Source organism: Xiphophorus maculatus, chromosome 20 (genome assembly GCF_002775205.1).
Source record: "Xiphophorus maculatus strain JP 163 A chromosome 20, X_maculatus-5.0-male, whole genome shotgun sequence".
Classification (NCBI taxonomy): Eukaryota; Metazoa; Chordata; class Actinopteri; order Cyprinodontiformes; family Poeciliidae; genus Xiphophorus; species Xiphophorus maculatus.
In genome coordinates this window covers 15,877,766-15,903,412 of record NC_036462.1, presented here as the reverse complement: position 1 = coordinate 15,903,412, position 25,647 = coordinate 15,877,766, and the positions used below count along the sequence as shown (strand labels likewise).

The window sequence follows — 25,647 nt, the reverse complement described above, 5'->3', positions numbered from 1 at the left end:
TTAAAACACACTTTTGAGTATCTACGTTTTACTTCACTTTACATATTTGTGTTAGTGATTTCTGCAAAATTACATGTAATCTGAAAACTTGATTTTGTTGACACTCTCCTTTTGTTGTTGCTAAGCATACTATTTGGCCTAGAAATGACTTAAAATAAAAGTTATGACTATTTTAAAAAAAAGAAAACCTGAACAGTATTTTAATTCCTGCTTGTGTGAGTAAAGTCATTGGATTGAGGGTTAGCCATCACAGGGTTAATTTCCTTAGACCTACCACCCGGATGCAGTCATTCACATGGCTCTGACAGCATCTGGTGGTCACAGCCATTAAATCCCATTCTCATCCCTGTAAAGCCAAACGGGCAGCAGATGCAGCCAACCACATTCATGATCTTGAAGCCATCAGACCAATTGCAGGGTGCAGGGGGAGGGAGCTCACAGCACTGATCTTCTGTTTGCAGCATCCCAAGAGCAGCCTCTGTTGTGTGAAATACAAGAAAAAGGGCAAGACAGCGGGAGTGAATCCAAGGAAGCAACTCGAAGAACTGGAAGGGTGGAATCTCTTGGGGGGTGGCAGCCAGGATAGGGTTACTTTTGATTTGTGGAGCTCATCCTTAGAGCAAATGGCTGTTGTGTCAGTGTAAACAGCCTGTGCAGTACCTGCATTGCTGAAGGGGGAAGGAGAAGAGGAGGAGGCGGCACAGACACTGGAGCAAATGTTACCTCTTCCTATGAATGTTTCCTGTTGTTAGGTAGCCCCAGACCTGCTGTTGCTCACCTCTTAACATGCATGTTGTATGTTGAGGTACGTATGCATATCTTATCTGAGGGTAAGACCTGCTCATGTTGGCAGGATTAGCAGCCGAGATGCAGCACAACTTAACTAAAAATAACATCAAGAGGAGCATGACATGATCCCATCCAAAGAGCTGTGAGCGTTTGTTTTTGTGCAGAGCAGGGCAACGCAGACTGAACTACACCAGCCGACTAAAACCAGCCTTTGTTTTTCATTGGTTGGCTTCAGTTGCACATGTTCCTCATTAAGAGCAAAAGCAGACAGGATGAGGAGGGAGGTATGGATCATATGTCTGTGCCTTCCTGTGTCACCATAGAAAGCATGCTCTTTTAAAAAAGGAACCTCTTCATATGTGTAAATCTCGGGGAAAAACTGCTATTCGCTCTCATGGGACTTGTGTAGTACGCAAGTAGGTGGGAGGAACATGGGCTCAAGCCATGCAGTGGATATTTATGGAACCACTGTGTGTGGGTGTAAGTTGAGTTTGATGTCTGAAAGTGCTGCCAGCACATTTCCTAGAGGTGAACGTTACAGTTAGAGTGGTTAGTATTCCTCTGACTTTATGAAGGATGTACACCAGATTCCTCCTGTACATTTGTTACCCACATCCTGCCAAAAAAAGAAGAAGAAGAAAAAAAAAGAAACACCCGCCACAACCTTGCTGGCACTAACAGCCAGGGGCTCAATAAAAATCTGGATTTCTAAAAAATGATTTAAGCATATCATCAACAGATACATGTAAAGCATTTTTACTTGTGTCTCCTTTTGCAGCTCATATGGAGGAAGAACCATCAATGCCTCAGCAGACCATAAACCAACGGCAGGGCGGCTGTATTGACCATGAGACACGTTAGAAACTAAGCAACACATCAACATCCACACCAAAATAAAGGGAAAAAGTTTGAGAAAATTTGCTTGAGAAACCTACACCCGACCATGGCTGTGAATACTGCCAAGACAACGTCAAGTTTTCTCTCGACAACTGCAACAACCGCCACGGACCCGTTGCTCTCAACGAGCCTCGGACCCAGAGAAAACATCACCTCAAGAACATTTATGACTGTTACCCTAACAACGACAGCAGCAACAACAAACGAGACCAGTTTCAACGCCACCGCGGCTCCAGACGTGGTGATTGAGGGCTCGAGTGTTGGAATGCTGTTGGTGCCCTTCGGCATCATCACCCTCATTGGCTTAGCGGTGGCAATAGTAAGGAACTGATTCAAGATTCTCCTATGTTGCTCTTAACTCCTTTTGATGATCTAGTTAATAAATATTTTAATGTCATTTTTACTATAGATGCTGTACATTCGGAAACGGAAGCGGTAAGTGTTTACATTTTGCTGAACTATCTTTACAAGAGGCTAGAGAAAGCGTTTTTGTTTTTCTTAATTTGTTGCATAATTTGCATGTAAAGATGTAACTTAAGGTGGACAAATGTGGGTTTTTCGGATGCAAATCTGCTTAGCAATTTGCATTATCTTTATGTTTTTAAACTGAACTTGGAATCTCTAAGAAAAATGGTTGATTGACCAGAGAGCACAGATGTATAATAATGATCAGAGCATCATTATGAGGCCTTTTGAGGGAAGTTCGCCCTGCTAAAACATTTAATTTGATGAGCTGATGACTGTTGAAGAAAGACCGGACACCATAGATCCAAAGAAAGCCTGAGGCCTTCAGAAGAAAGACGTGCAACTTTTCAGTCTGAAAATGATAAAAACAGCCATTCTATTATATGTGACAAAAAGAAAAAAAAGTTTACCTACGACTGGAGATCTGAAAGGAGGAAACTTCTGCTTTCTACGAAAGGCATGAAGGCCTGAGAGAAGTTTGTCAGAGAGAACATAGACAAAGATCAGGATGTTAACAATGATCTTTGCACATTTAAGCCTAAAACTGAATTATTTTGACACCAGAAAGGAGGAGTTTTAGCATAAACCAAATTGTATTTCTTATTAACTGAGAAAAACAAGTTTAATTTCTATAATGTTTTCCTATAATTAAATCATTTTCTTTTTCATAGACAAATTTAAAAGATGTCGATGTGTGAACACTTCTTTAGAAAGAACTCAAAAGGGGTCTCCTAATTTTCCCCCCACAACATTACAATAGGAAAAATGCTGACATGTTCACATCTATTCATCAATACTCCAACTCAGTACAACTAAAAACATTTCCAACATCATCAGAACAAGAACAGTTTGTAAAACAAGAATTACTTATGAAATCAAATGTCCTCTTGGACGCATTTGCTATCCTGTGGAAAACACAAGGTGACAGTGGGGAGGAACAACTAATTTCTCACAGGAAGGAACCTCCAGCAGAACCAGACTCTGTTTGTGTTTCAGGTTAGAGAAGCTGAGACATCAGCTCATGCCCATGTACAACTTTGACCCGGCTGAAGAACAGGACGACCTGCTGGAACAGGAACTACTGGATCACGGACGGGATGGCAGCCTCGCAGGTCCAAACGCCAAGGTAGGCCGGACGGCGCAGAGAAAACATCAGCACATTTCTAATCTAAGCTACATCTAATTATGACTATTTTTTGGTCGAAGTTTTCGTTTTTAGTTGTTAATGTGTACTTGTGTATAAAACTTTCACTTGTTTATAATGAGGTTATTATGATTTATTCTGTCTTTGTGTTAATTTTTGCTTTTTTTTTTATTTCTGTTTAAAGTTTTGACAAAAGGGCAAACATGGTAAAGTATCACCCGTGTGACCTTTGAACCTCTTCTTTTAACCTCACTGTTCTTCCCTACACTCATGCTGTCCCTGTTTCAGTATCCACAGTAACAACAAGAAGGCAAAACGTTTGAAACATTTTTTTATTCTAAAGAAAATTAATTGATTAATAAAAGAAACAGTTTTGCTTAGTCTCTTTCTGTGAACCTGCACCCTTATAATCTATCACTTACTTTCATTATTTATCCTTCACCCATGGATTCATAGAAGATGTAGCTACTGAAGGCCACTGAGCAAAAGCCTTTAAAATGGCGCCGTGTGATACAAAATGTGGGACTAACAAGAAAACTAACAAAAACCATTCAGTACAAGTAAAATCACACAGTGTAAGTTTTTGTTTTAGACAAAAAAAAATCTACAGTATTTTTTGGACTATAAGCCGCCACTTTTTCCCCCACGCTTTGAACCATGCGGCTTATAGCCCGGCGTAGCTTTTCTGTGGATTTTTCTTCAATCACCAGGGGGCTCTTTAGCAGGAAGTGAATCATTGGAAGTCAAAATTGTAAATCAAAGAAGAAAGTGCTGATTTTCATTTAGAACAAGCACATGCTAGCAGCATGCACTTCGGAGAAATTTCTTCAAACTCATACCCCCTCATCATGGAAACCACACGAAAAAGTTCATATGATGCCGTTTTTAAGTTGAAGGCTATCAATCTGGCAGTACAGGAGGGAAGTACAGCCGCTGCTCGTAAGCTCGGAGTAAATGAATCCATGGTTTGGCGCTGGAGACGCAGGGCTGCGTCCTTAATAGCAGATTTATTAAAAGACGCAGCCCTCTGCTGCGTCCTTGTGGAAAACCGAGAGCGGCGGAGATACCAGCGGTTTATTGCCCGGTGCGGCTTATATTATGTATGCGTCCAGTTAAAAAACAACAAAAAAAACCCGACTTTGTGGGTGCAGCTTATAGTGAGGTGAGCTCTGTAGTCCGGAAAATACGGTACATATTTTTATTAGTTGGACACATAAAATGTTAGTTTCTGATTTTAAAAGTTATCTAAGCACTGCTTTGAGTCTTAGAGGTTTTAAGCTGCCATTCATCTGTTTAATTACTATTGGAGAAATTTATTTGTACCTCTGGCAAATATGTGCCTTATTATGAATTAGTATTTGATTTACCAAAGTGATTAGTAAATAAATGTATTTAAAGTAAAGGTTGGATTTTCCAAGCTTTTCAGATTAAGATTTTGTTGCTGTAACAAAAGTTGGGTATTTTTTGGGGAGTTTTACTCGTCTTTATCCGGAGTAACAAAATATATACCTACATTTATGTTTGTAGCATCTGGTGTTAATTGTACAACTGCTCAAAATCTGAATGTTAGGATTAATGCAAGAGCTTTAATTACCATTTAACATGTTTAACCATTTAACCCCAGTCATTTTTCTACATATAATTATTACACTGTAAAACCTTTTGAGGTGGTTTAACTTGGAAAAGGTAATTTAAGTCAACAAGAAAATTGTTTTGATTTTAACTCAGAAATTAAAGTTCATGAAGTTGATTTAACAACAAGAGACAAGTTTTCTAAACATTGTTTTTAAGTTAATTTATCTTTAATTGTGAGTTTTTACTTAATGCTGCAATTTAAACCAAATAATTATTTCACAATATGCAAGAAAAAAAAAACTGCTTTCTCCTAGTTATAGAGCCACCTTTCTCTATTATTTTCACTCACAATATCAAGTTAAAATAACTATTTTACTTTAGAATAATTTAAATTCTTCTTTCAAATTGTATGAATGAAATTTCTGATCTGATAATGAATTTCATTAAACATGAAAATGAATTGTTTAAAAAGGTTTAGTGTGAACAGGACATTAACCTCAAGCTTTAAAATAAACATTTGTCTTAATAACACATGAGTCAGATCAATGTAATGCACTTCCATCTCAGGATACAAAATCAAGCCGCTAAGCATTCTGGGAAATAGATCCCACTCCTGTCATCAGTTTTTAAGCATAACCTAAAAACTCTAGTTTATTCAACTTTTGGAGGTTTGACAAAATTAATAAAAAGTTAACAGCAGTTAACTGTTGTAGGTTTATCTTTCACAAACTCACATTCAGGTTCTAATCTAAAACTCACTAAATGTATTTGGTTTAAAGAGTAGGAGATGGTACAGACAACTAAATGCAGCTCAAAGGTTTTACAGTGTATATGAAAAACCTACACTTTTGTCTGTATCAACACCATTTCTAAACAAAACAGCAGGAGTTGCAGTGGACTCATTATAAACTTCCTCTGCTTTCTCCTCTGCAGACTCTCACAACCTCCCAGGGGACAACGCAGCGACCCAGTCGTCTGGTCTTCACAGATGTTGCCAAAGCCCTCAATGCTTAACAGCCCCTCTGCCCTGCCTGGTCAACCCCAGCCTGCAGGAGAGCTGCAGACCACATACCCAGACACAGACTGTCACTAACAAGGGACAAACAAAGGGAAGTTAGACTGTTTTAGGCTTAAACTGGAGGTCTGATAAATGTTGTCTTCACAACGCGTCAAGTGGTTGTATCAAAGAAAAAACTCAGAACAATGCAAAGGGTTAGTAATGATCTTGCACTATTATTATTATTCACTGGGGGCACCAATTAAGTGTGGCACCCTTGTTTTTTTAAAACTATGCTCCGTCATTGTTAAAATATTTAATAGCTTGTCAGTTTCTGCATCTATGTTTCTGTTTCATATGAGGAAATTGTGAATCTGTTATAGTGATTTTGTGGTCTTACACCTCGTATGCTGGATGTGTCGCCATCCTCAATCTGTTTTCCTCCCTATTTGTCTTCTTTATAGACTGTGGATTAATATCATTTCCATCTGTACACATTAAAAATATATTTAAAAAATCCAGAGGAAAAAAGACAGCACAAATCCATGGCAACAAATGAAGAGTGTGATATTTTTATTGATAAGCGATATAGAAGCAAGGTAACACAAATCACAACGTAAAGAATCATAACAAAATATATATCACAGGTTTGTGAGTTGTATTAAAGAAGTGGATGAGGACATATCAATAACATAACTATTACATTGTGTTAAAGGTAAGGCATTAAAGATGATTTCTCAAGTTACAGTTCAACTTTTCAATAGTTGAAACTAGATCAAGTACTGTATGTAACTATATCACTAGCAGTAAGATCACAAAACAACATTGTCCCCTTACAGAAAGAGTAAATATCCAAACACAGCTCGTGTAAAATAACACACTGACTTAGCTGGAGTTAAATTAAGAGGCACCTTTCAGGGTGACTCATTCACTTCTGGTCATATCAATATAGTGAGATGAGATGTGTGTGTGTGGACTACTGCAGTATTCAAAAGTTATTTCAAGATTTTATGATCCACTCTGCCTGCAGGGCTGATGGACACTTCTGGCCTTAAAAGGCCGCAAGTGTCCCTAAAAAATGGCCCAGGCTTGGTTCTCTTCAGAGGTAGTCCAGGAGGGCTAAATAAGTAAAGTCAATGCAACATTGAATAAATCGGTAATGTGGCAGCAGCTTAGGCAACGATGCTGAAATACATAAAATAAATGATGTATCAGTAAAAACATAAAAAAAGTGTTTGAATATAAAGTAAATGGGTGATTTTCAAGTAATAAGCAATGCAAGAGGGACATGTTTGATGCATTTTTAAAGAGATTTTATAAAAAATAATCTGTAAAAATTCTCATTTTATAAGGAATACTTCAATATGTCAGCGTAAGAACAGAAATCCCAGCAAGAAAAGGTGTCCAGATATTTTGGATTAACTACTTTTAGATTAACTACTTTTTGGAGGTTTGTTATTCGCTGTTGACGCAATTCTAAGGTAGGGTTCTGTGGATTACTTATCAGCAATCAGTATTTTATCTTTAGAAGAGAGCTGTCTGAAGATTTCAGATGTCAGACAACTGCTAACTAAAAACTCAGACACTTTTTATCAGATGTGTGGTTGCAAACACTAGTAGCTCAGAGTTTCTTAAAGATAACGTTACAAATAGTGTTAATTTAATCTGTAATAGTGACTACATGTTGAAAATTATTATTTGGTTCAAATTATGCTTTTACTAGAACTAACTTAGCAAAAGGGCTACATTTTGTAAATGGGTTCCTGCTCCAACCCACCTGATGACAGTTCATTATTTCCTCAGTCTGTCATCAAACCCTTCAAAATAAAAGCATGACCCTTTCATTTAAATCAAGTGTGTTCAACCAGGAGAACATCTCAAGGAGGTAGAAAACCAGCAGCTCTGAAGGACTGGTTACAACATTTTCTGACACATTTTGCTTTGGGTATTGACTCTGATTTGCTGACCTATTTTAACACATTTCGCATGAATTCAGAAAAACAGGCAAGTAACTAAATTCACAAGTTCTTAGCTCTTCTCTCTAATCTCTTCTTTTACAAACTCAAGTAGTTCAGACAGTCTGCAACAAGTGCGACTCTGACTGATAATAAATACCAAATAGAATCCCCCTTAAAATATCAGAACCTTCTCCTTACAGTATGTTTAGGATGAACTGATGATAATTAACAGTGGTAGTAATCTATAGTGACCACTTGGTATTTGGAGGCACTCATAGCTGAAGGAGCATTTAGTCTGCCATGGAGGGCAACAAAGAGACTTAACGACTAGATCAACATGTTGTGAGTGTTTCTGCTCACACCTAGAGCTGATCAACATGCAACCTTAAACCAGACGTGGCTGGTAATGAAACTGGCACTGTGAACACCAAGAAAACTCTGTAATTAAACGGTATACCTTGATGATTTATTGTAAAAACCAGATCAAATACTTAAATAAAGTGACATTATCAATGATTTTTCTGCCCAATAATAACTAAAAATGTCATAGCTTTGATCATGGTACAAACATGCATTTATGACTGAGATTTTTGCTCTTAAGTTGACTTATTAATGAAGAAGCAACCATTTTTTTGTCTACAGGGGTATTTCCTGTAATTATCAGCCTAATTTTATAACTATATATTTTCTTCATTCTTCTTCTAACTTCACCAATATAAGATCTAAAAATTATCAACGCACCTGCAGGAAACATGCAGGTCTATAGTTCATGTCTTGGGATTTCTGCCAGCACTGAACACACCATTAAAAAAGTTGTATTTTATTTATTGTGAACATGAAAGTAAACAGAAACAAAACATCTTACCCGGAAAAAGCAGCAAACCTCTTAGTTAAGGGGTTTCATTGAATCATTTCAGTGAAAACTAATGAGTGTTTTATGCCCAACTAATAAAATCCTCTGTGCTTAACTGAAGCTTAAATACAGTGGCTTGCAAAAATATTGAAACTTATTAAACTCTTTAGACATTTTTGTTATATTACAACCAGAAACGGTAATGTATTTTACTGGCCTTTTTATGCAGTAGACCAACAGGAGGCGATGCACACGTGTAAACTGGACGGATACATGTTTCAAAATGTATTTAAAATACAAATCTGTATTTAAACCCTAATAATCTGATGTAACCAAATGCATTGAGAAGCCACCTAAACCAAGGGATTAAGCCAAGGAATACTGCAGGAATAAAGTTGTGGAGAAGCGTAAAGCGGTAAAGTTATTAAACAACATCCCAAGCTTTAAACTTCTCACAGAGATCAGTTCAGTTCATAATCTGTAAATAGAGTATGGCACAACTTCAAATCTACCAAAACACGGCCTAAACCGCCATGCGGGGCGAGGAAAGCAGGAGCTGCAGAGATCCAGAGAGAGATGTGGCAAAAGTACAAAACCGAAGTTCAGAGAAGCTCTCCCTTGAGAAGTTCTCTCTTGAACTAAATGGTAAAGAAAACATGCAAAGCTGGCAAAAAACATACTTTAAAAGCCTGCACCAGTAATCGCAGTAAAAAGTGATTCTTCATCTTCTAACTTCTTCACTGTGTTGGTCAAAAACATAAAGTCCAAATAAAACACACTGAAACTTGACAAAGTATGAATAAGTTTAAAAAGTTATGAAGAGTTTTGCAAGGCACTGTATGTTCAGAAGCAAATATTATCCTTTAAAGCAAAAAACTCTATAAGACCCAACCTTTTTCACCTTGAAGTAGTAAAAAAAATGAACTCATAAGCAATAAAACACACTATCAGTTGAGTACAATCCTGTCGTGTTATTGTAGCACAATTGGGTCAAGTACATGCAAACATTGAGGTTCATCTAATGTATTTCAGCACGTTGCGGCTATTTTGCTGCCAAGAATTAAGTGTCACACATACATTTTACAGTGTAAGAATCAGAGGAAAAAATACATGATGTAGTAAAATAAGAAAAAGAATAACAATCCCCTCCCCATACCACAAAAAAAATCAAAATAAAAAAATACAGGTTTTCATAAGGTACTACACTCTAAAAGGCAAGTATTTCATCAAGTTGTTGTAAACTATTGGCTGCACTTTAATTCCCAGGAGATCAGAGTCTCGCTTCAGTTTTTTTATTTTTTTTATTTTATCAGATACAGTTATTTTTCTGAAATGATATTGATACTTTATCTGTACACCTCCGCTGGAGTGTAACATCCTTTTGTTACTTGTGTGTATTTGTTGGTTTGTTGGCATTTAGCCCTGAAACTTGTTGATTTGCATTGGTACACATGCCTGTGGTTGTGTGTGTGTGTTTTTTGCGTATACAGTATCACTTCTGAGGGAGTGAAGGATAACTTTGCAGGAGGATCTTCTGTGTTTTTGTGTCGCTGAGGTAGAATGAGAGATCAAGAAACTGAGGCTGACTGAGGTTTTTACATGAGGTCTTTGAGTCAAGGCATACTGGTAATGTCAAATACAGATCAGAATCGCACAACAAACACAGCACCACAATTATTACTGAGTAGATATCATGTTCCTGAATAGATATGTACCTGAGGTTTTCATAAATGACGTAAGAGCACTGTTAAAAAAGTGAAATCCTGAGAGTGGTAAAAATGACACCTCAACACTGCGGTTGACTCAAGTATTTCTGAAGGTTTTGTTTTAGTTATTTCTTTTTTGTTCCAAAACGAAATATCCATTTCAACCTTTGGATTTAAATCAGTCACTTTCTGCTTGGAAGAATTTACTCAGCAGAGGTTAGGAAATAATCTCTGAAAATGGATATTTCAATTTGAAATCACACCAGCTTTCACAAAAATGAATTCAGCTTGCCATGATTATGTTGTCACATTGGTTTGAAAATATCAAGTTTAAAACAGCTGACAGAAAATGTGCTGAAACCCGGTTCAGTTTGGTTCCTTTTGTCCTTTTTTAAAAAAATTCTGCCTCTTTCTTTTTGTCTTTCTCTGCGTCTCTCTCGCCATTCAAACACAAAACATACAGACATGCGTTCCCACACATGCAAAAAATCTCACAGAGACGCTCAGGGCAGCTGGCAAAATAAAGGAATAGTTCCACTTTAAGGGAGAAGCATTCTTTCAGGTCTTAAAAAATGCAAGAGAAAAGATTACATTAGATGGGTTTAAAAATTTGCAATCCAGACGATTAAATTTATTTTAATTCTCTTTTACATGTAAGACATAAAGGTTAAATTGGGTGCATTTAGTTAGTGGGGTATTAAACCACTAATTATTCCATATCTTTGAGCTGATAGCCTAATATAGAGCTAGAAGGCACAGGAGGAACTTAAACATTTATTAGAAATTTTACATAGAACTCATATTCAGAGATCCACACATCTGGCTTTTCCTGATACCGATTAATACAGTTTTCTTTGCTTTTTGACCTATTGCATTTTTTTTACTAAAGAATATAAGAAATAAAAGAAATAGAAACGCGTAGCAGTTTTTTTTTAAAACAGGCTGCAGCTTTGAATCCAACAAAGAATGAAGGAATCATCCATTAAAGCATTAAGCGTCAAACCTAAAGGACTGAATAGCAAATAAAATAAATCTCATGAGGCCTTCTGATCTGATCAGAGCCGATTAAAGGAAAATTGGCTGATTCTGATCTCTGATTGATTAATTAGTGCATCTCTAGTTATATACACACTGCCCTCCATCTTTATAAATAATTAAACTCTATCTTTTATTGCAGAAGCATAATCTCATAACCTCAAACAATTTAGAAAAATACAACTTTTAATTTGACTATATTTATTTAGTCTGGAAACAAATATATCTTATGGTAGAAAATAATTGTTTTTAATAAAATAACCCTCAGGAAGTACTAATTATGAAATAGAATTTTATTGAATGATTTACTTTTTAAGCTGAATGTTCATTACTTATTTATAGTATTTCATTAAAGAGGCCCAATTCTTTTAGCCATCCATTCAAACCAGAAAAACAAGAGAACATGTTAATCAATTAAGGTATGTTGATAATTGTAAATGGACGTAGAAGCAAGAAAATAGCTGAAATACTTAGTTCCAAAATAAAATTTTGAATGTTTTAAAGCACTGGAGTTGTGACAAATAAGGCTGGATGCTAAGCCAAGTGTATCTTGTCACCACACAGTGAGGAGGGTTGAAAGGGTTGTTGTTGTTTTTTACTTTAATGTTAAGCTGTTGAATTTCTTTTACCAATAACTATGGAGGGTGCTGTATGTTGGAGAACCTGTGCTATATCACTTTGCTGTTTTCTAAAAGGCACATTCATGCTGTCACAAGACAGGAAGCGTACGTTTTTATTTTATTTTTTTTGCCTCCTGTCTATATATAAAATACAAATTTTCTTAATATTCAGCAACTTTGCAAATACTTTTCCCAAAAGCTGGAACCATGCCTTTACAAAGGCTCAAACGATCAGATACTCAAAGCAACAACAAATCCATGGTGCTGTTTAGATCAGGAGAGGAAACTGCTGTCTGTGAGGATTTTCGTTTTTGGGTGTGAGTGTGTGTAAGTGTGTGTGTTCCTGATTTCCCATCACAGATAGGGAGTCAGATTGTACCCCTGTTTGCTTGAGGCCAAACACTGAGGTAGGTAGAGAAGGATCCCATCTACTCCGATTCCTCCTGAGCAGGCACCTGAGATGAGTGGCCCTCCTCGGCCTCCTCCGAAGGGCCCTGGAACATCCGAGGAGCAAAAAAAGGAGAAAGATCAGTTATTTTCTGAGCGGTGACTCACGCAGCTCAAAAGGTACTGAATCAACGATAGAAAGAGCACGCGAGTACAAGAATGAGTGGCAAAAACTTCACGGGGCAATTGCGTGCGAGAGAGCGAGGCTCCAGCCGTCAGACCTAGAAATGTGAGGAAGACGACGGTTACATCAGGAAACCAAGAAGACAGGGGAAGAGAGCAGTTAGATCAGGTTTCCCCTCGCAACACTGACTCATTCTTCCCCTTCGTGTGCGTGCCTCTGAGAAAGGAGTCTGTCTCAATGGTTTCAGTTCTTTTAGGCGCCCTAACCTCTTTGACAAACTGCTCAGCGCAGAGGATGCGATAAGGCGAGGCGAGGGGCATCGTGTTGGTAAACGCTGTTGTGCAACGCTCTCGACAAGATGGCTAAAACAGCCTGAGGTTTCTGAGAAACGCTCCAAAGGTGGATGAGACCAAAGGATCTTTATGCCATGTGGGGAATTCGGCACCAGAGTCTGTGAATTTCCAAGAATTCGCCACATCAACATGAAGTCAGTTCAGAAAAAACAATGAAACTTGTGCAGAGACAACTTACTGAAAGTTGTGCTTATGTACAAAAAACACTTTCTGCATTTTTAATATTAGGGGTGATTAATTTAACCGTTTGAAACTGTCACAGGTCTGGGGAATGGAAAGTTAAAAAAAACATTCATATATTTATATTTTTTTAATTTTTAACTTAAAACAAGTTTTTAAAACTTTTTTTTTACATTAATAATTTGCTGCTTCACTTTTAGATATTCACACATTTACTAATTTAGTTGTTTTTTATTTTTTTTTTTTGCTAAGCTTAGTAAAAGTAAATTAAAAATATCACAAACATCCAAGATTAAAGGTGGAAATGTGAAATGAAGAGTAGGGCTAATTTTTGTTGAACTTTTTTTTCTGATCTTTGTACATCAGTTCAGGTAAAAACAACACTTTATGTGACAAACGATTAATTAGCAAGCAACTTTCAAAACTTGTATTGCTAAAATAAGGTTATGTCTGGTTTTACTAGTGCTGATTAACTCACAGTCCATACAGCATGACACTAACATGGACATAACCTCTGGAAAAACCTCTTAAAATGATCCGTTTCTCTGATTTTACTCTTTATAGACATATGTTTGAGTAAAATGAACATTGTTCTTTTATTCTATGAACTACTGACAACATGTCTCCAAAACTCCAAGCAAAAATTTTGTATTTATTTGCAGAAAATGAAAAATGCAGTGCTTTCACACCTCAAATAATGCAAAAAAAAAAAAAAAACAAGTGCATGTTCATTTAGAAACAACAAACTAATGTTTTAACTCAGGAAGAGTTCAGAAATCAATATTTGGTGGAATAACCAGGAGGTTTTCAATGGGGTTCAGTGCAGTGAGCTCTAAGTTTTTTCTAGAGCTGTATTTATAGTAAAATAGAAGAGACAATATCTCAATAAATGCCAGCATTCTTTTATTTTTTGTCATTTATATTCACGAACCGCTTTAATTCTGGCTTTCAGTAGGAAGTGTCACAAAAAGATTATTAGACTTATCTGGTCACCTTTGGAAAACTTTCCTGCATCCCTACACAAAATGATCAGTAAAACCAGAAAGTCAATGAAATATTGTGACATTTATACATGCCCTTATCTTTATTATAAAATAAACCAAACACACAGCATAAAACATGAGTGAGGATGTATTACAGGGTGATGCCCTGAAGCAGATGGCAGGAGATTAACAAAAATCCCACAGGAGAGATGATCTGCCTCTTCATCCACCTCTGCTTAGAAGCAATTTCAGAGGGAAGTGAGATGAACCCAGACTATTAACTATTAACAAGTAAACTGTTAACTAACATGTGAGTCTGGTTAACAGGTGACTTTTTGACGCTTTAATCATTGTAATGCAACAACCTGAGGCTCCTGGTGGCTTAATGGATAAAAAGCCCAGGCGCATTTTTCCTGACTTTCATTATCAGGATTTAAGGGAGATGTTTCTGGAGCGGCACGACATTTCCAGTAATTTTACAAAGATTTACTTGTTAATGTTTTTCAGTTGAACCCCTGAATATTGAGGGATGATTACAGCATTTTTTAAAGGTTTTTAAATTAGTGGTAGACATTAGACCTAAACCTCAGCTTAACCACTGACATTTAACCAAGATCTTTTTTTTTGCTGTACTTGTGCCAGTCATGAACCGGTTACCGTTATTGAGGCATAGCAAGCTGCTGTTTCAAAACTACTAGTATCTCTGTTTAGATACTAGTATCTAAACTAGTATCTAAACAGAGATACTGTTTAGATACTACTGAACAGTATCTCCTGTTTTGAAACAACAAAATAGATACGGTTTTATCTCCTTTTCATTAGATAAAATACAAGATATAAAAGTGAACAAAGTTTTCTTTAACTGCATAGAGCACAGAGTTACAAAGTATTGCCCCTCTCCCACCTGTTGATAGCTACTACACCTTTTTCTTGCTCAAAGGAAAAACAAATACAGCCATAAAACACAGTGTGGAAACTAAAAGCATCCACCACACTTATGAAGGTAAAGCTGTTTTAAAACTATAGCTGGCCAAGGCTCTCTCAGAGCAGACAGACTGACTGATTAACCAGCTTATAAAGGCAGAGCAGCAAATACTAAATCTGCAGAATAAGCCCATAAAAAACACAACATGCGACATGTTTGTCTTTTCATCAAAATTAAATAAAAATAAAAAGTTTATAATTGCAGTAATAATGTCAGATCAGACTGGCGATTTCCAAAAATGTCAGCATGAGATTTCCCGCAAAAGGTGATTTTTTAAAAACCTCTAAAATTTTTAAATGATTAAATCAACGAGCAATTAAATGACTCAAAGTATCACATTTAAAAAAAGGAAAGCCAATATTTAAATTGTGAAGACAGTTTTGTGTTCTAGTCTCAGCAATCATATCATGACTGCTCATGTTTCTGTATTAGTATTATGTTTAAAGTGAAATGATATGAATCAGATGGACCAAACAACAGCCTACTTTCATAACTTATCATTTGATTCTCTATCTCTACAGTGCACCTTATGCACTTGATCTATTATGCTTGTTATGCATTTATTAAAATACTTCTATATGCAATACTTTCTAAGTATTTTTATGTTTTGTTTTTCAGAAAAAAAACCCAACAAATAATCGTAGCCAAATATTTGCATAAACTGTTTTCTTAATGTCTGGCATGAAATTAATCAAAGTTTAACGTCAAACAAGAAGATGTCTGTCAATATCTAGATGCCTGAAGGTGCAACATTCAGTTGTTACAGGCAGCATGGGAGTGTTTAGCTATAATAAAATTTAGGAAGAAGATGGATTCTATTTTTCTTGTATGAAATCAGCTTGCATAAATCCCAGGACATAAATAAAATATCTTGTGAAGATGCTGGGTGAAGATGGTAAGAGAGCCATTATGGAGAGTGAAATCAGTCCTGTATCTACGTGGGCTGAAAGGCCACTCTGCAAGGAAGAAGCCAATACTCCAAAAGCAACATAGGAAGCCAGATAGCAGCCTGCACAAAAGCTGTAGTTTTTGGAGAAATTACCTTGAAGAAACAAAAGCATCAATATCTTTTGAGGAAAGAAAATAGAAACTTGCAAATTTGAGAACATCCCAAACTGTGGGGTACAGTTGGGGAATCTAACAACATTATGATTTTTTGCCTGACAAAGAAAGGACTGGTGAACTTTATAAAATACATGACGTGGAAATATTGAAGCACATCACAAGATATCTGAGGTAAAGCATCTTCCAAAAGGATCAATGACCCTAAGCATGCCACCAAATTAGAGACGGAGTGGCTTAAGGATGGAGTGGCCATCGCAAAATGTGTTTGTGAGTGCACAAATCTGACCCAGTCCCATCATGTCAGTCAGGTGGAATGGGCCCAAATTACACATAACTCTATTGTGAGAAGCTTGAGGAAGGAAAAGTTGATTGTAACAACCGCAAATGAAACAAATGTAAAATTCTCTTTAGAAATGTCTATCATTTTTCTAGCATTTAGGGAACAGAAATAATTTAGCAAATCCTGACATAAACAGGAAAAACGTTTTGACTGATTTAATGCCAAACAGTAAGAAAAAAATGTTGTCTTTACAAGCTGCACATAAATATCTGTTTCCAACTGAGTGTTTTTCCTTCAGAGATGCTGCAGTTACGCAAAACATCTAAGGAGTAGTTTGATCACTAACTACCTCCGACATATATTTACTGTAACAGCTTGTAGATCAGATTGTACCTTTACAGAGCACTGCTGTCGATTCGCAGAACATAGTGACTCTGCAGCTGAACGTAGATTTAAATGTGATCAAAGCTTGACACAAGAAGACTTGCAAACTGGCACCAGTCAAAAGGCAAACGTGTGACACAGAATGAAATTTCTGTTTAACTGAGGCGACACGCTCAAAAACTCTCTCCACCTATAGTTTGATCTGATTGTAGATGTAAGTTAGACTATAAAAGAGTGGCAACAAAAAAAATGCTGAAATGAAACTTGGTGCAGCTGCAGTCAAAGACAAGTTTACTAAAGGGTATATAAGGGTAGAGGCCTCAGTAATTAAGAGCAAGAGCGGCAAACATTTTGAAAATTTTATATATTAGTGGGGGAGAGAGGTTATTACTGTTATTTTATTATTTTTGCCAAACAACTAGGCTTTAATGCCTTAAAGAGCTGCATTAAAACAAAACTAGACCACCCTGCTACACCTTTTCATTTTCCTCACCTGCTGCTCTTCAGTCACTTCTGGAACAACTTTCCGGGGCTGTAAAACAAAACATAAAACACAAGACAGTAGAAGCCATTAAAGACTGATGGAAAATGAGAGTTTCATACTGAACAGCTCCAGCACACACACACACACACACACACACACACACACACACACACACACACACACACACACACACACACCCCTGCACGCACGCACATACACACACACATCCACACACCCCTGCACGCACGCACATACACCCCCACACACACGCCCACAGACACAAAAGCTTTAGACACAAAATGCATTGCAAAAGAATCCATACCCCTTGGACTTTCAACCACAAACTTTGATTTTATTTATTTGAATTTTATCTGAAGATATTTTTTGAAGCAGTGCAGTGAACATTCATGTTTACTGTGATACATCTAGACACAATCCAGTGCAACTATAGGTATTTAAAAGTCACATAGTTATTAAGAAAAAGGGGGGGAATAGTACAAAGATCCACTATTCATTTGGGAAATCAACACAAATCTAGCTTTTATGGAAGAGCGGCAAGAAGAAAGTCACTGTAGAAAACACTGTGTCACATAAAACTAGCAAAGCTCACCCCTATGGCAAAATATGGTAGTGGCAGAATTATGATGTGGGGATAATTCTCATTAACAAGGCAGAGAAAAGTTGGTTTGGGTCAAATACAGGTCTATCCTAAAATAAAATCTGTTGGCTCTTATGAGTCCCCATATATCAGGACAACTAGATCAATACATATTCAAGAGTTAAAATATCCCAATCAAATGTCCAATTAAACCCAGTTGACAGATTCTCTTTAACCACACTGGGCTGTTTTGTAAGGATGAATGGTCTACATATTAATTGTCTAGATGAGTAAAGCTGGTAAAGACATTCCCTTCAACCTCTTACAGCTGGAGCTGCAGCAGACGGTGGCTCGACAAAGTATTGACTCAGAGGATGAAAACAAATGTATTCCACACTTTTAAGATATTTATTATTAAAAAACTTAGAAGACCATGTATAATTTATTTCCATTTCACAATTCCAAATCACTTTGTGTTGGTCCACTGCATAAAATCCCAGTAAAATACTGAAAAGGTGGGGGCACTGGGCGGCCCAATTGGCAGAGATTGTGCACCATATGCAGAGGCCACCGTCCGTGACGCGGTCGTCCTGCGTTCGATTCATGCTCCGGGACATTTACTGCATGTCTTCCCCCTCTCTCTCCACCTTGTTTCCTGCCAGTTTACAGTTCAATGAAGACCAGTAGTGCTAAAAGTGTGTGGTTGGATCTTTAAAACTGTGAAAAAGTTCAAAGGGTCTGAGTACGTTTGCAAAAACCTGCATATTTTCAGTCCGTCCATACGGGCCAGTGAGAACTCCATACCCATTTTCTCGGTCGCCCTCGTGGTCGCCTCTGCCCAACAGGCTCTACTTTCTGAGGAGAAACCAAATCAGTGGTGGGAAAAGTTTAGATTACATGCTACTATATTCACATTCCTCTCAGGAGGTTTTATGCAGAGGTAACTTTTGGAATATGCAATGTCCTTCTGCTTCCTGAATGTAAAGAGCTGCATTGATACTGAGCAAAAATAATTAGTCAAATCTCTCCTCAGTATGTTGACATCTAGAGTACCTGCACAGATTTCAAGTACTAAAGATGCACTTACCTTTATGTAAACAACTCCACAGATAAAAAGATTGCGTCTAATCAAACAGTAAAACCTTCGTGAACTCATGTTAATGTTTTCTCTAACTGAACTTTCCACAGAAAGATGGATTTGTGTGATTGGCATGTCTAATTGCATCCACTAACTACCTCAATCTGTTGTGTTTTAACAAGTTTTAGAAGCTAAATTGACTGACAATAATTGCTACCTCAGAGCCACTGATGCACAACAAACTAGTTTATTCACTGGAGGTTTAATAAATGCAACTCAGCAAAATCCATCCATAAAACAGAAAAAACCCCAACTTGTTTTAATCTACAGTTCTACCTTTTAACATGGTTCAAACAGAGAGATGTGACAGGAAGGTTGCAAACAGAAGCTCAGCATTTGAATCTGTTTATATTGCAGCTTCCACAAGTGTTCAAAGTAAACTATAACTTGATTTATTAGCATTTATCAGCAATGCAATTAATATCTGGATATTTACAAGTTAATAGTCAGGTGTGAGACTTGTTTTTCAGAAAATAATTGCTTTTGTTAATTGGGTTATTTATATCTGGATTTCAGCAGAGTCCAGTACCGGTTCTTCTTAAAGTCAACAGTGGGAACACATTGAACAGGTAACACTGTCCTGACACAGCAATACATTTTTTTTATTTTGTTGTTAACTGAATGGCAGCATTTTTGTTGCGCTTTGGCCAAATTTCTCAGAACATTTCTCATTTATCTATGGAGTCCCCCAAGGTTCAACACTGGGCTCTGTCCTTTTAATCAATATGTTCCTTTACACAGAAGTTTTAAAGAAAAGTGAAGAGATGATACCCAATTATATTTGTCTCTATCTGCAGATGTTTTCTGGATCACTTAAGTCTTTGGTTAGTTGCATTGATAAAATAAACATTTTTAATCTTTTCTTATTAACTTTATTAATTGATGCAAAAATACACTTACAATAATGTTTATGGAGTTTCTGTCTTAAAAACAAAGAGTTCTGAAACCTTAAACACTTTTGACACTGATACCATACTATCACATGTGAAAGTTTCAGAGCATGTTTTTGTAATAATTATTGTGAAAAGTATTTTATGCTATTGTGTCATCTCTCTTTGCATCTATAGTGTACATAAATCTGAATCTTAAATGATTTTATTTCATGTCCAATGTCTCCAGGACGTTGGCTCCTGTGTCTGATTGAGTTGATTACCAGGGATGCTCTGTCCAGATTAATAAGGACGGCCACCGATAATCTGGAAATCATACGACTCGAATGAAGAGGGAAAAGGCTGCTTTCAATTATAACAGCTCAAAGCTCTGCAGAACCGTGTCAGAGATTTTAAGAGCTGCTGTGTCTTTCAATGCTGTTAAAACTGGCTTAAATTTTGTATATATACATATATTTTTTTGCATTTGCTTTAATTAAGTTACTTTTATACTGTGGGGTTTAATTTTTTCATTATTATTTCTTTGTTTACTTATTTTTAAACAAAGTGAGTGAGATGACATATGAATTAGTACATCTGTTTACTGATACCTCAGTTTAAGTTTGAGAGTTTTTGTTTTTATTGATCCTTTTTTTCTCTGTAAAGCTATAAGAAAGCACTGTTCCTCTACTCTTAGTATACAAATAAAGATGTCTTCTTTTTTCTCACTATTATTATGACAGGGAGTTTACATATTATGCTGTAAACTTTTGTTGTCATGATGATGACGTACTAAATTAATCTGACTTTAAATATTTTCTGGCATTTTATTTACAAAATGATAAAATTATTGTAAATGCAGAAACCTGTCAGTGACTTTGGGATTTGTGATATATATATACATATATATATATATATATATATATACTTTCTGCAATAATTTAGTTATGACATTTTACTGAGTCAGCTGGTTTGGATAAGATTGGGGAAAGTTTCTGGCACACCTTCACTGACTCCCAAGATGTGTGGAGAAGGTCTAAAATCTGCTAAGGTGAAGATCCCAGCAACACATGAAGTGGTAAGAAACATATTGATTTGTAGACCAATTGTTTCTGGCCTTCAAATAATCCTGACAAAGGTCACAAGCTGAAACAACTCACAAGAAAATGATGACTGAGACTTCCAATCATTTCATCCTGCAGAGTGCATCAGCAAGTGGCTGAAAATGCAGAGCAGATACCCATGGATAACTGATTTTATATGAGTTTGTTTTTTTTACTTTTGTAAGGTGAAATATTTATTGTAACTAATCAAAATGCATTGAAAACAGAAAACGAGAAAAATCACCCAATCCCTATGCGTTATGCGACAAAATGCAAGTATTTGTATTCCAGGTTCCAAATTATAGTGAATGTCATCACATGTATGATTTCACCATCAGTTTCTGAACTATTCACAAAGGTCTGAGTTTACAGATTAATACTTTCTTGGTAAAAACAAAATGTTGTTGATCTTTTGACGTCATGGGTATGTAGTTGTATATAAATATGAAAGTGTTGTGGTGAGTTTTAACCTTCAGTGCAGTTCTGGGGCCTTTGCTCTTGCTGCCCTTTGGTCGTCCTCTCGGCCTCTTTGGGGTCGGTGGTCCAACGGGCTCCTTTAGAGAGAGATTACATCTGGAGCCAAAGCTAACCAATCAAAAATGCATTTTCCACCCACGCTCTACAAAAAAGACAATTCAGCTATAACTTAAAACTAAATATAACTGGCTTTTGAGGTGAGTGCAGCCTGTAAAGTTTTACCTGCTGCTGTTTCCGAGGTCGACCCCGACCCCTGCGCTGGGGCTCCTCAGGCGACTGGGCTGTGCTCGACTGAGGAGATGGCTCTTTGGTCCCACGGTCGCTCATTCCTGCGTCTGTCCACCTGCTTTAGAGGGTGTTGGCATCAAAGCCTGGAGCAGAGGCCTCTGGGGCTTTAACAGGGGAAAGAAATGACTTTTAATAGCAGAAATAACAATCTCAACACCTTTAATAAAGCGATGCAACAATCCTTGTCAAATTGCTTAATCAAATATTAGTACTTTCAATCGTCTACTTTTTGAGAGGTTTCAGACAAAGGTGTTTAAATAAGAGTTGACTGTATAACAAGTATAATTGAGGACCATGCAGGAAATGTTTCCAAGAGCAACTGTGGGAACCACTCATGCTCAAGCCTTGGCACTGGGAGCATCGGAACATAGACTCTGGCAAATGTTGAGAAACATGAGAATGGTGTGCAGAGACTAAAAGTAGCACAGATATTCACAACTCAATCTGCCATTCAAGATCTGCATCTATTGCACTGATGTCTGCCTTCCCTCTGTCAGCTGATTCTCAATGGGAAAGAAGCAAAAGTTACTGCAGGTTAACTTACAGCTGTGGCAGTAACACACAAATACGCAGACACAAGGAAGAAAACGAACCTATTGGTAAATACACAAAACTGAGAAACAATCAGACAAAAGCATGTTTGGGACTGTTGTCACTGATCTGTTTTGGTATTATGTGGACAATTGTAATCATTATTTTATTTTAGTTTCTGTCAGTGGTTTGGGATTTATGTAAAGCATTGAATTGTAACCATCAAGGCAATGTCAATGTTTCTTATACTGCCATTGTAAAGGAACGCTGGAGTAAGATATGTGGCACATTATTACATTTCAAATTAAATGAAAATAGCATATTTGATCAACTGGATGGACAACTATATCTCTTGTTGTCCTCACCTGAAATTGATTTTAGTAACCAAGCTGCTGAAGATCAAAGAGTGATGGAAAAATTGTGATGATGACGCTGATTAAAATTAGCCCACATTTTCCTCTCTCTTTTCTTTCTTTTCCACTATCACAAAGTGTCTTCACTATCAGTCCTGGTCATTGAAATCTAGCAGAATCAGCAAATATAGAGTCAGCAGGTGTTGGCATAACGGACAGTAAACGTTAACCCAAATAACCAAATATTTTATTGCAAAGTAAAGTTTAAATGAATTGTCCTAGAAATATTCCAAATATTTTATAGCTGAAACATTTCTCACATTGATAAAACAATAATGACTGAAATTAACATGATGTGCAGGGGTGCATACAGAAAGGTTTAAAATTAGTGGTTGAATTAAAGGATAACTAACAACTAATGAATATATTATGAGTCAATACTAGCGTGGTGTCATGCATTCCCACCATCTTGCATTAATATGGTAAACAATTAGAAGCTTATTACAAGGATTTATTAACTACTTGGTAACAGAAAATGGTGACTATACACCCTCTTGAAACTTCAGCAACTGAATATGATCCTTTATAAAGTCATTTTAACAACAAAGTCTGCAGAATTGCAATTGCAAACAAGCGCTTGAAACTGATATTTGGTTGATTATAACATTTGAAGTGCCAAACTTATATTTAGTGAGCTGGACAGAGTTATACCTCCCTCAATGTATACACCTGCAGGAAGTTTTAGTGTCAAGGATGCTAAAGCTTGCAGGGAATTATGGGAATGCTGAGATGATGAAAAAGGAAGTAGAGCGGGGAACACCCAGGAAGTTTTGAAAGGGAAGACCAAATGGGAAGCACTAACAATCTTGGACAGGCACAAAAAACCCAAAGCTGCTGCTGAAATTTCTTATGAGCTCAACCAAAATGTATGTAGCTGAATCTGAATCTGATTGGATTGATTTTGATTAAATAAATCAGACATGTTTGTCAGGTAAAGTACAGTGAGATGACATTTGAATTAATTAAATAAGATAAATAAATGAATAAACATCGTTCAGGATAACTAAATACTCGTGCTGCTTTTATTTATAAGGGTTTCCTACGAAAAAAGGAAAACTGACATAAAACATTTGTTAAACAATCGGTGCAACTAGTTAAAGTTCATTAGTTTCTGTCTTGAATCCATATTTTATGAAAAATATTTTGTACTTTGAATTAATGGTTAGGGTTTATTGCACCAACATCGTGATTTCAATATTCAAAATAAATATCACAATGTTTTGTTTGCTTTAAGTGGCCCGTTTCCTTTTAGAAACCGTTGGATAACTTAATTATGAAAACATTTCAAAATAGCTCAGTCTACAGCTTTTTTATTATTATTATTAATTCTCTCCAGCATGCAGTGATATGGTGAACAACGCGTCCTTGTGTTATGTAACCCATACCAACTTTATTTGCAGGGATTTATGAAGTTTTCGGTAACAGAAAAAACCGAATGGGAGCCATACATCTCGCAGAAACTAGGTGTCCCAAGGTGGTCATTCACTCAGAGCCTGGCTCTGTGAGGAATGTGCCAAACGCTAATTGCCATCACAGCCTATTAAAACGGCCGCACCGAAGCAGGAAGTCGGAGTAATTCGAGAAATGCGTCCTCGCTGGACGGATTTAAAGCCAAACGAGACGCACGACGTCGCTTCGTCGTTCGCAAAACACTTCTCGGAACAACAACAACAACAGTACGCGCCGATCTGATGTGATGTGATCGGCGGCGCAGCGTCCACTCAGACCGCTCCGTGTTTGGCTCTCCAGTAGGGGACTGAATGTACTTTCTGCATATGGGCGGCAGAACCATAGTGAGCAGAAATACACACTAAAAGCCGAACTCGACAGTAGGAAACAAGGCGAATCCCCTGTTGAGTAGCTGGCGCGTGTTGACGCCAAAATAACAAGTAGAAGCCATCGACTTTTACGTCTCCTTTCTTTTTTACATTTTTTTAATTTATTTTAAAAGGCAGAAAGTCGACAACATCCCCCTGCTTCCATCACTTGCGCAACCCATCTCTCTCTCTCTCTCTCTCTCTCTCTCTCTCTCTCTAAAGTGTGTTTGTTTTTTAGGAGCGATAACACAGCAGGTCTACATGGGGGGAGAAAATTGGGGAAATGTCGCGCTGAAGAGACGGACAAAAAAAGAACAACTTTCCATGGGACAAAAGGCAAAGAAACACAGGTGCAAAATCTCTCCTTTCAGAGCGTGCATGTATGCAGATATATAGGCTCCATGTTCAGGCTGAGGAGTCATGCAGCCACACACACTGAGGCAGACAGAGGCGGGAGCAGAGGAAGTTGATCCTTACCTTAGGTCGGTTTTCAGCTTTACCTGGAAGTTCACACACACTCCGCTCACTTTGTGCTCCTGCACAACTATGAAAATCTTAATGTATCGGCTGTCTCATTGGCTGGATTGAAATGGTAATCTCACCCCCTCTCTCTCTCTGTTTCTCTCTCTCTCCCTCACTCACTCCCTCCCTCCCTCTCTCTCTCTCTCGCTCCTTCCTAATCGGAAATGTGTGTGATCCCCCAGACGTCCAGTCACGAATACCCCAGATGCAGTATAGTGGGGGGTTGCACCAGAGCAGTATGCATTGCATACTTTCTCTATTAAAGCATGTTTCAAGAAAGAACGGGGGTAGGAGGGTTGAAAACAGAGGACCCCGCCCCAAGGGCTGCTCCACTGGACCACCCACTTGAGAGGGGGAAAGAAGACAGGGGTATTACCAGACTAGAGGGTCTGGTTCCGGGGTTCACAAGGAAAAAACAGAAAAAGAAGAAGTGGGGGAGGCTGGGAAGTCCCCCCCTTCTCTACCCCCCCCCCCCCCCCCCCCCCCACCACCACCACCACCACCAAAAAAAAAAAGAAGGGAGGGAAAAGGTTCAGTTTGCTTCATAGTGAGAGCAGACAGTCTGCA

The 25,647-nt window shown here is 37.4% G+C and overlaps 2 protein-coding genes across 4 annotated transcripts; one reads left to right on the top strand and one right to left on the bottom strand.

Moving 5' to 3' along the window:
- The first annotated feature begins 430 nt into the window (after positions 1–430).
- Positions 431–6,738, top strand: LOC102221026 (uncharacterized protein C3orf18). 3 transcript variants are annotated; one of them, XM_023324730.1, is made up of 6 exons: positions 431–805; positions 1,568–2,005; positions 2,096–2,121; positions 3,148–3,277; positions 3,480–3,501; positions 5,804–5,890. In XM_023324730.1, exons 2-5 carry the CDS (start codon positions 1,733–1,735, stop codon positions 3,483–3,485), a joined length of 435 nt encoding a protein of 144 aa, XP_023180498.1. In that variant the 5' UTR covers positions 431–805; positions 1,568–1,732; the 3' UTR covers positions 3,486–3,501; positions 5,804–5,890. The 3 variants fall into 3 exon arrangements, with proteins under 3 accessions (XP_023180498.1, XP_023180499.1, XP_014331392.1); XM_023324731.1 differs by lacking the exon at positions 5,804–5,890 and adding an exon at positions 3,584–3,602; XM_014475906.2 differs by lacking the exon at positions 3,480–3,501 and having other exon boundaries at positions 5,804–6,738.
- Positions 6,426–25,473, bottom strand: hmga2 (high mobility group AT-hook 2). Its single transcript, XM_023324732.1, has 6 exons — positions 25,036–25,473; positions 21,732–21,901; positions 21,503–21,586; positions 18,727–18,777; positions 17,334–17,372; positions 6,426–12,533 (listed from the first exon to the last, which is right to left on the bottom strand). Exons 2-6 carry the CDS (start codon positions 21,834–21,836, stop codon positions 12,468–12,470), a joined length of 345 nt encoding a protein of 114 aa, XP_023180500.1. The 5' UTR covers positions 21,837–21,901; positions 25,036–25,473; the 3' UTR covers positions 6,426–12,467.
- Positions 25,474–25,647: the final 174 nt, after the last annotated feature.

What these genes read in the sequence shown, in the direction of transcription:
- LOC102221026 (XM_014475906.2), top strand. Translation starts at nt 1,733, where the DNA reads ATGGCTGTGAATACTGCCAAGACAACGTCAAGTTTTCTCTCGACAACT. An exon ending in TTGGCTTAGCGGTGGCAATA is followed by an intron (nt 2,006 to 2,095) that starts GTAAGGAACTGA and finishes TTTTTACTATAG; the next exon opens with ATGCTGTACATTCGGAAACG. An exon ending in TACATTCGGAAACGGAAGCG is followed by an intron (nt 2,122 to 3,147) that starts GTAAGTGTTTAC and finishes TTTGTGTTTCAG; the next exon opens with GTTAGAGAAGCTGAGACATC.
- hmga2 (XM_023324732.1), bottom strand. Translation starts at nt 21,836, where the DNA reads ATGAGCGACCGTGGGACCAAAGAGCCATCTCCTCAGTCGAGCACAGCC. An exon ending in GACCTCGGAAACAGCAGCAG is followed by an intron (nt 21,587 to 21,731) that starts GTAAAACTTTAC and finishes CTCTCTCTAAAG; the next exon opens with GAGCCCGTTGGACCACCGAC. An exon ending in AAGTGACTGAAGAGCAGCAG is followed by an intron (nt 12,534 to 17,333) that starts GTGAGGAAAATG and finishes CGGATGTTCCAG; the next exon opens with GGCCCTTCGGAGGAGGCCGA.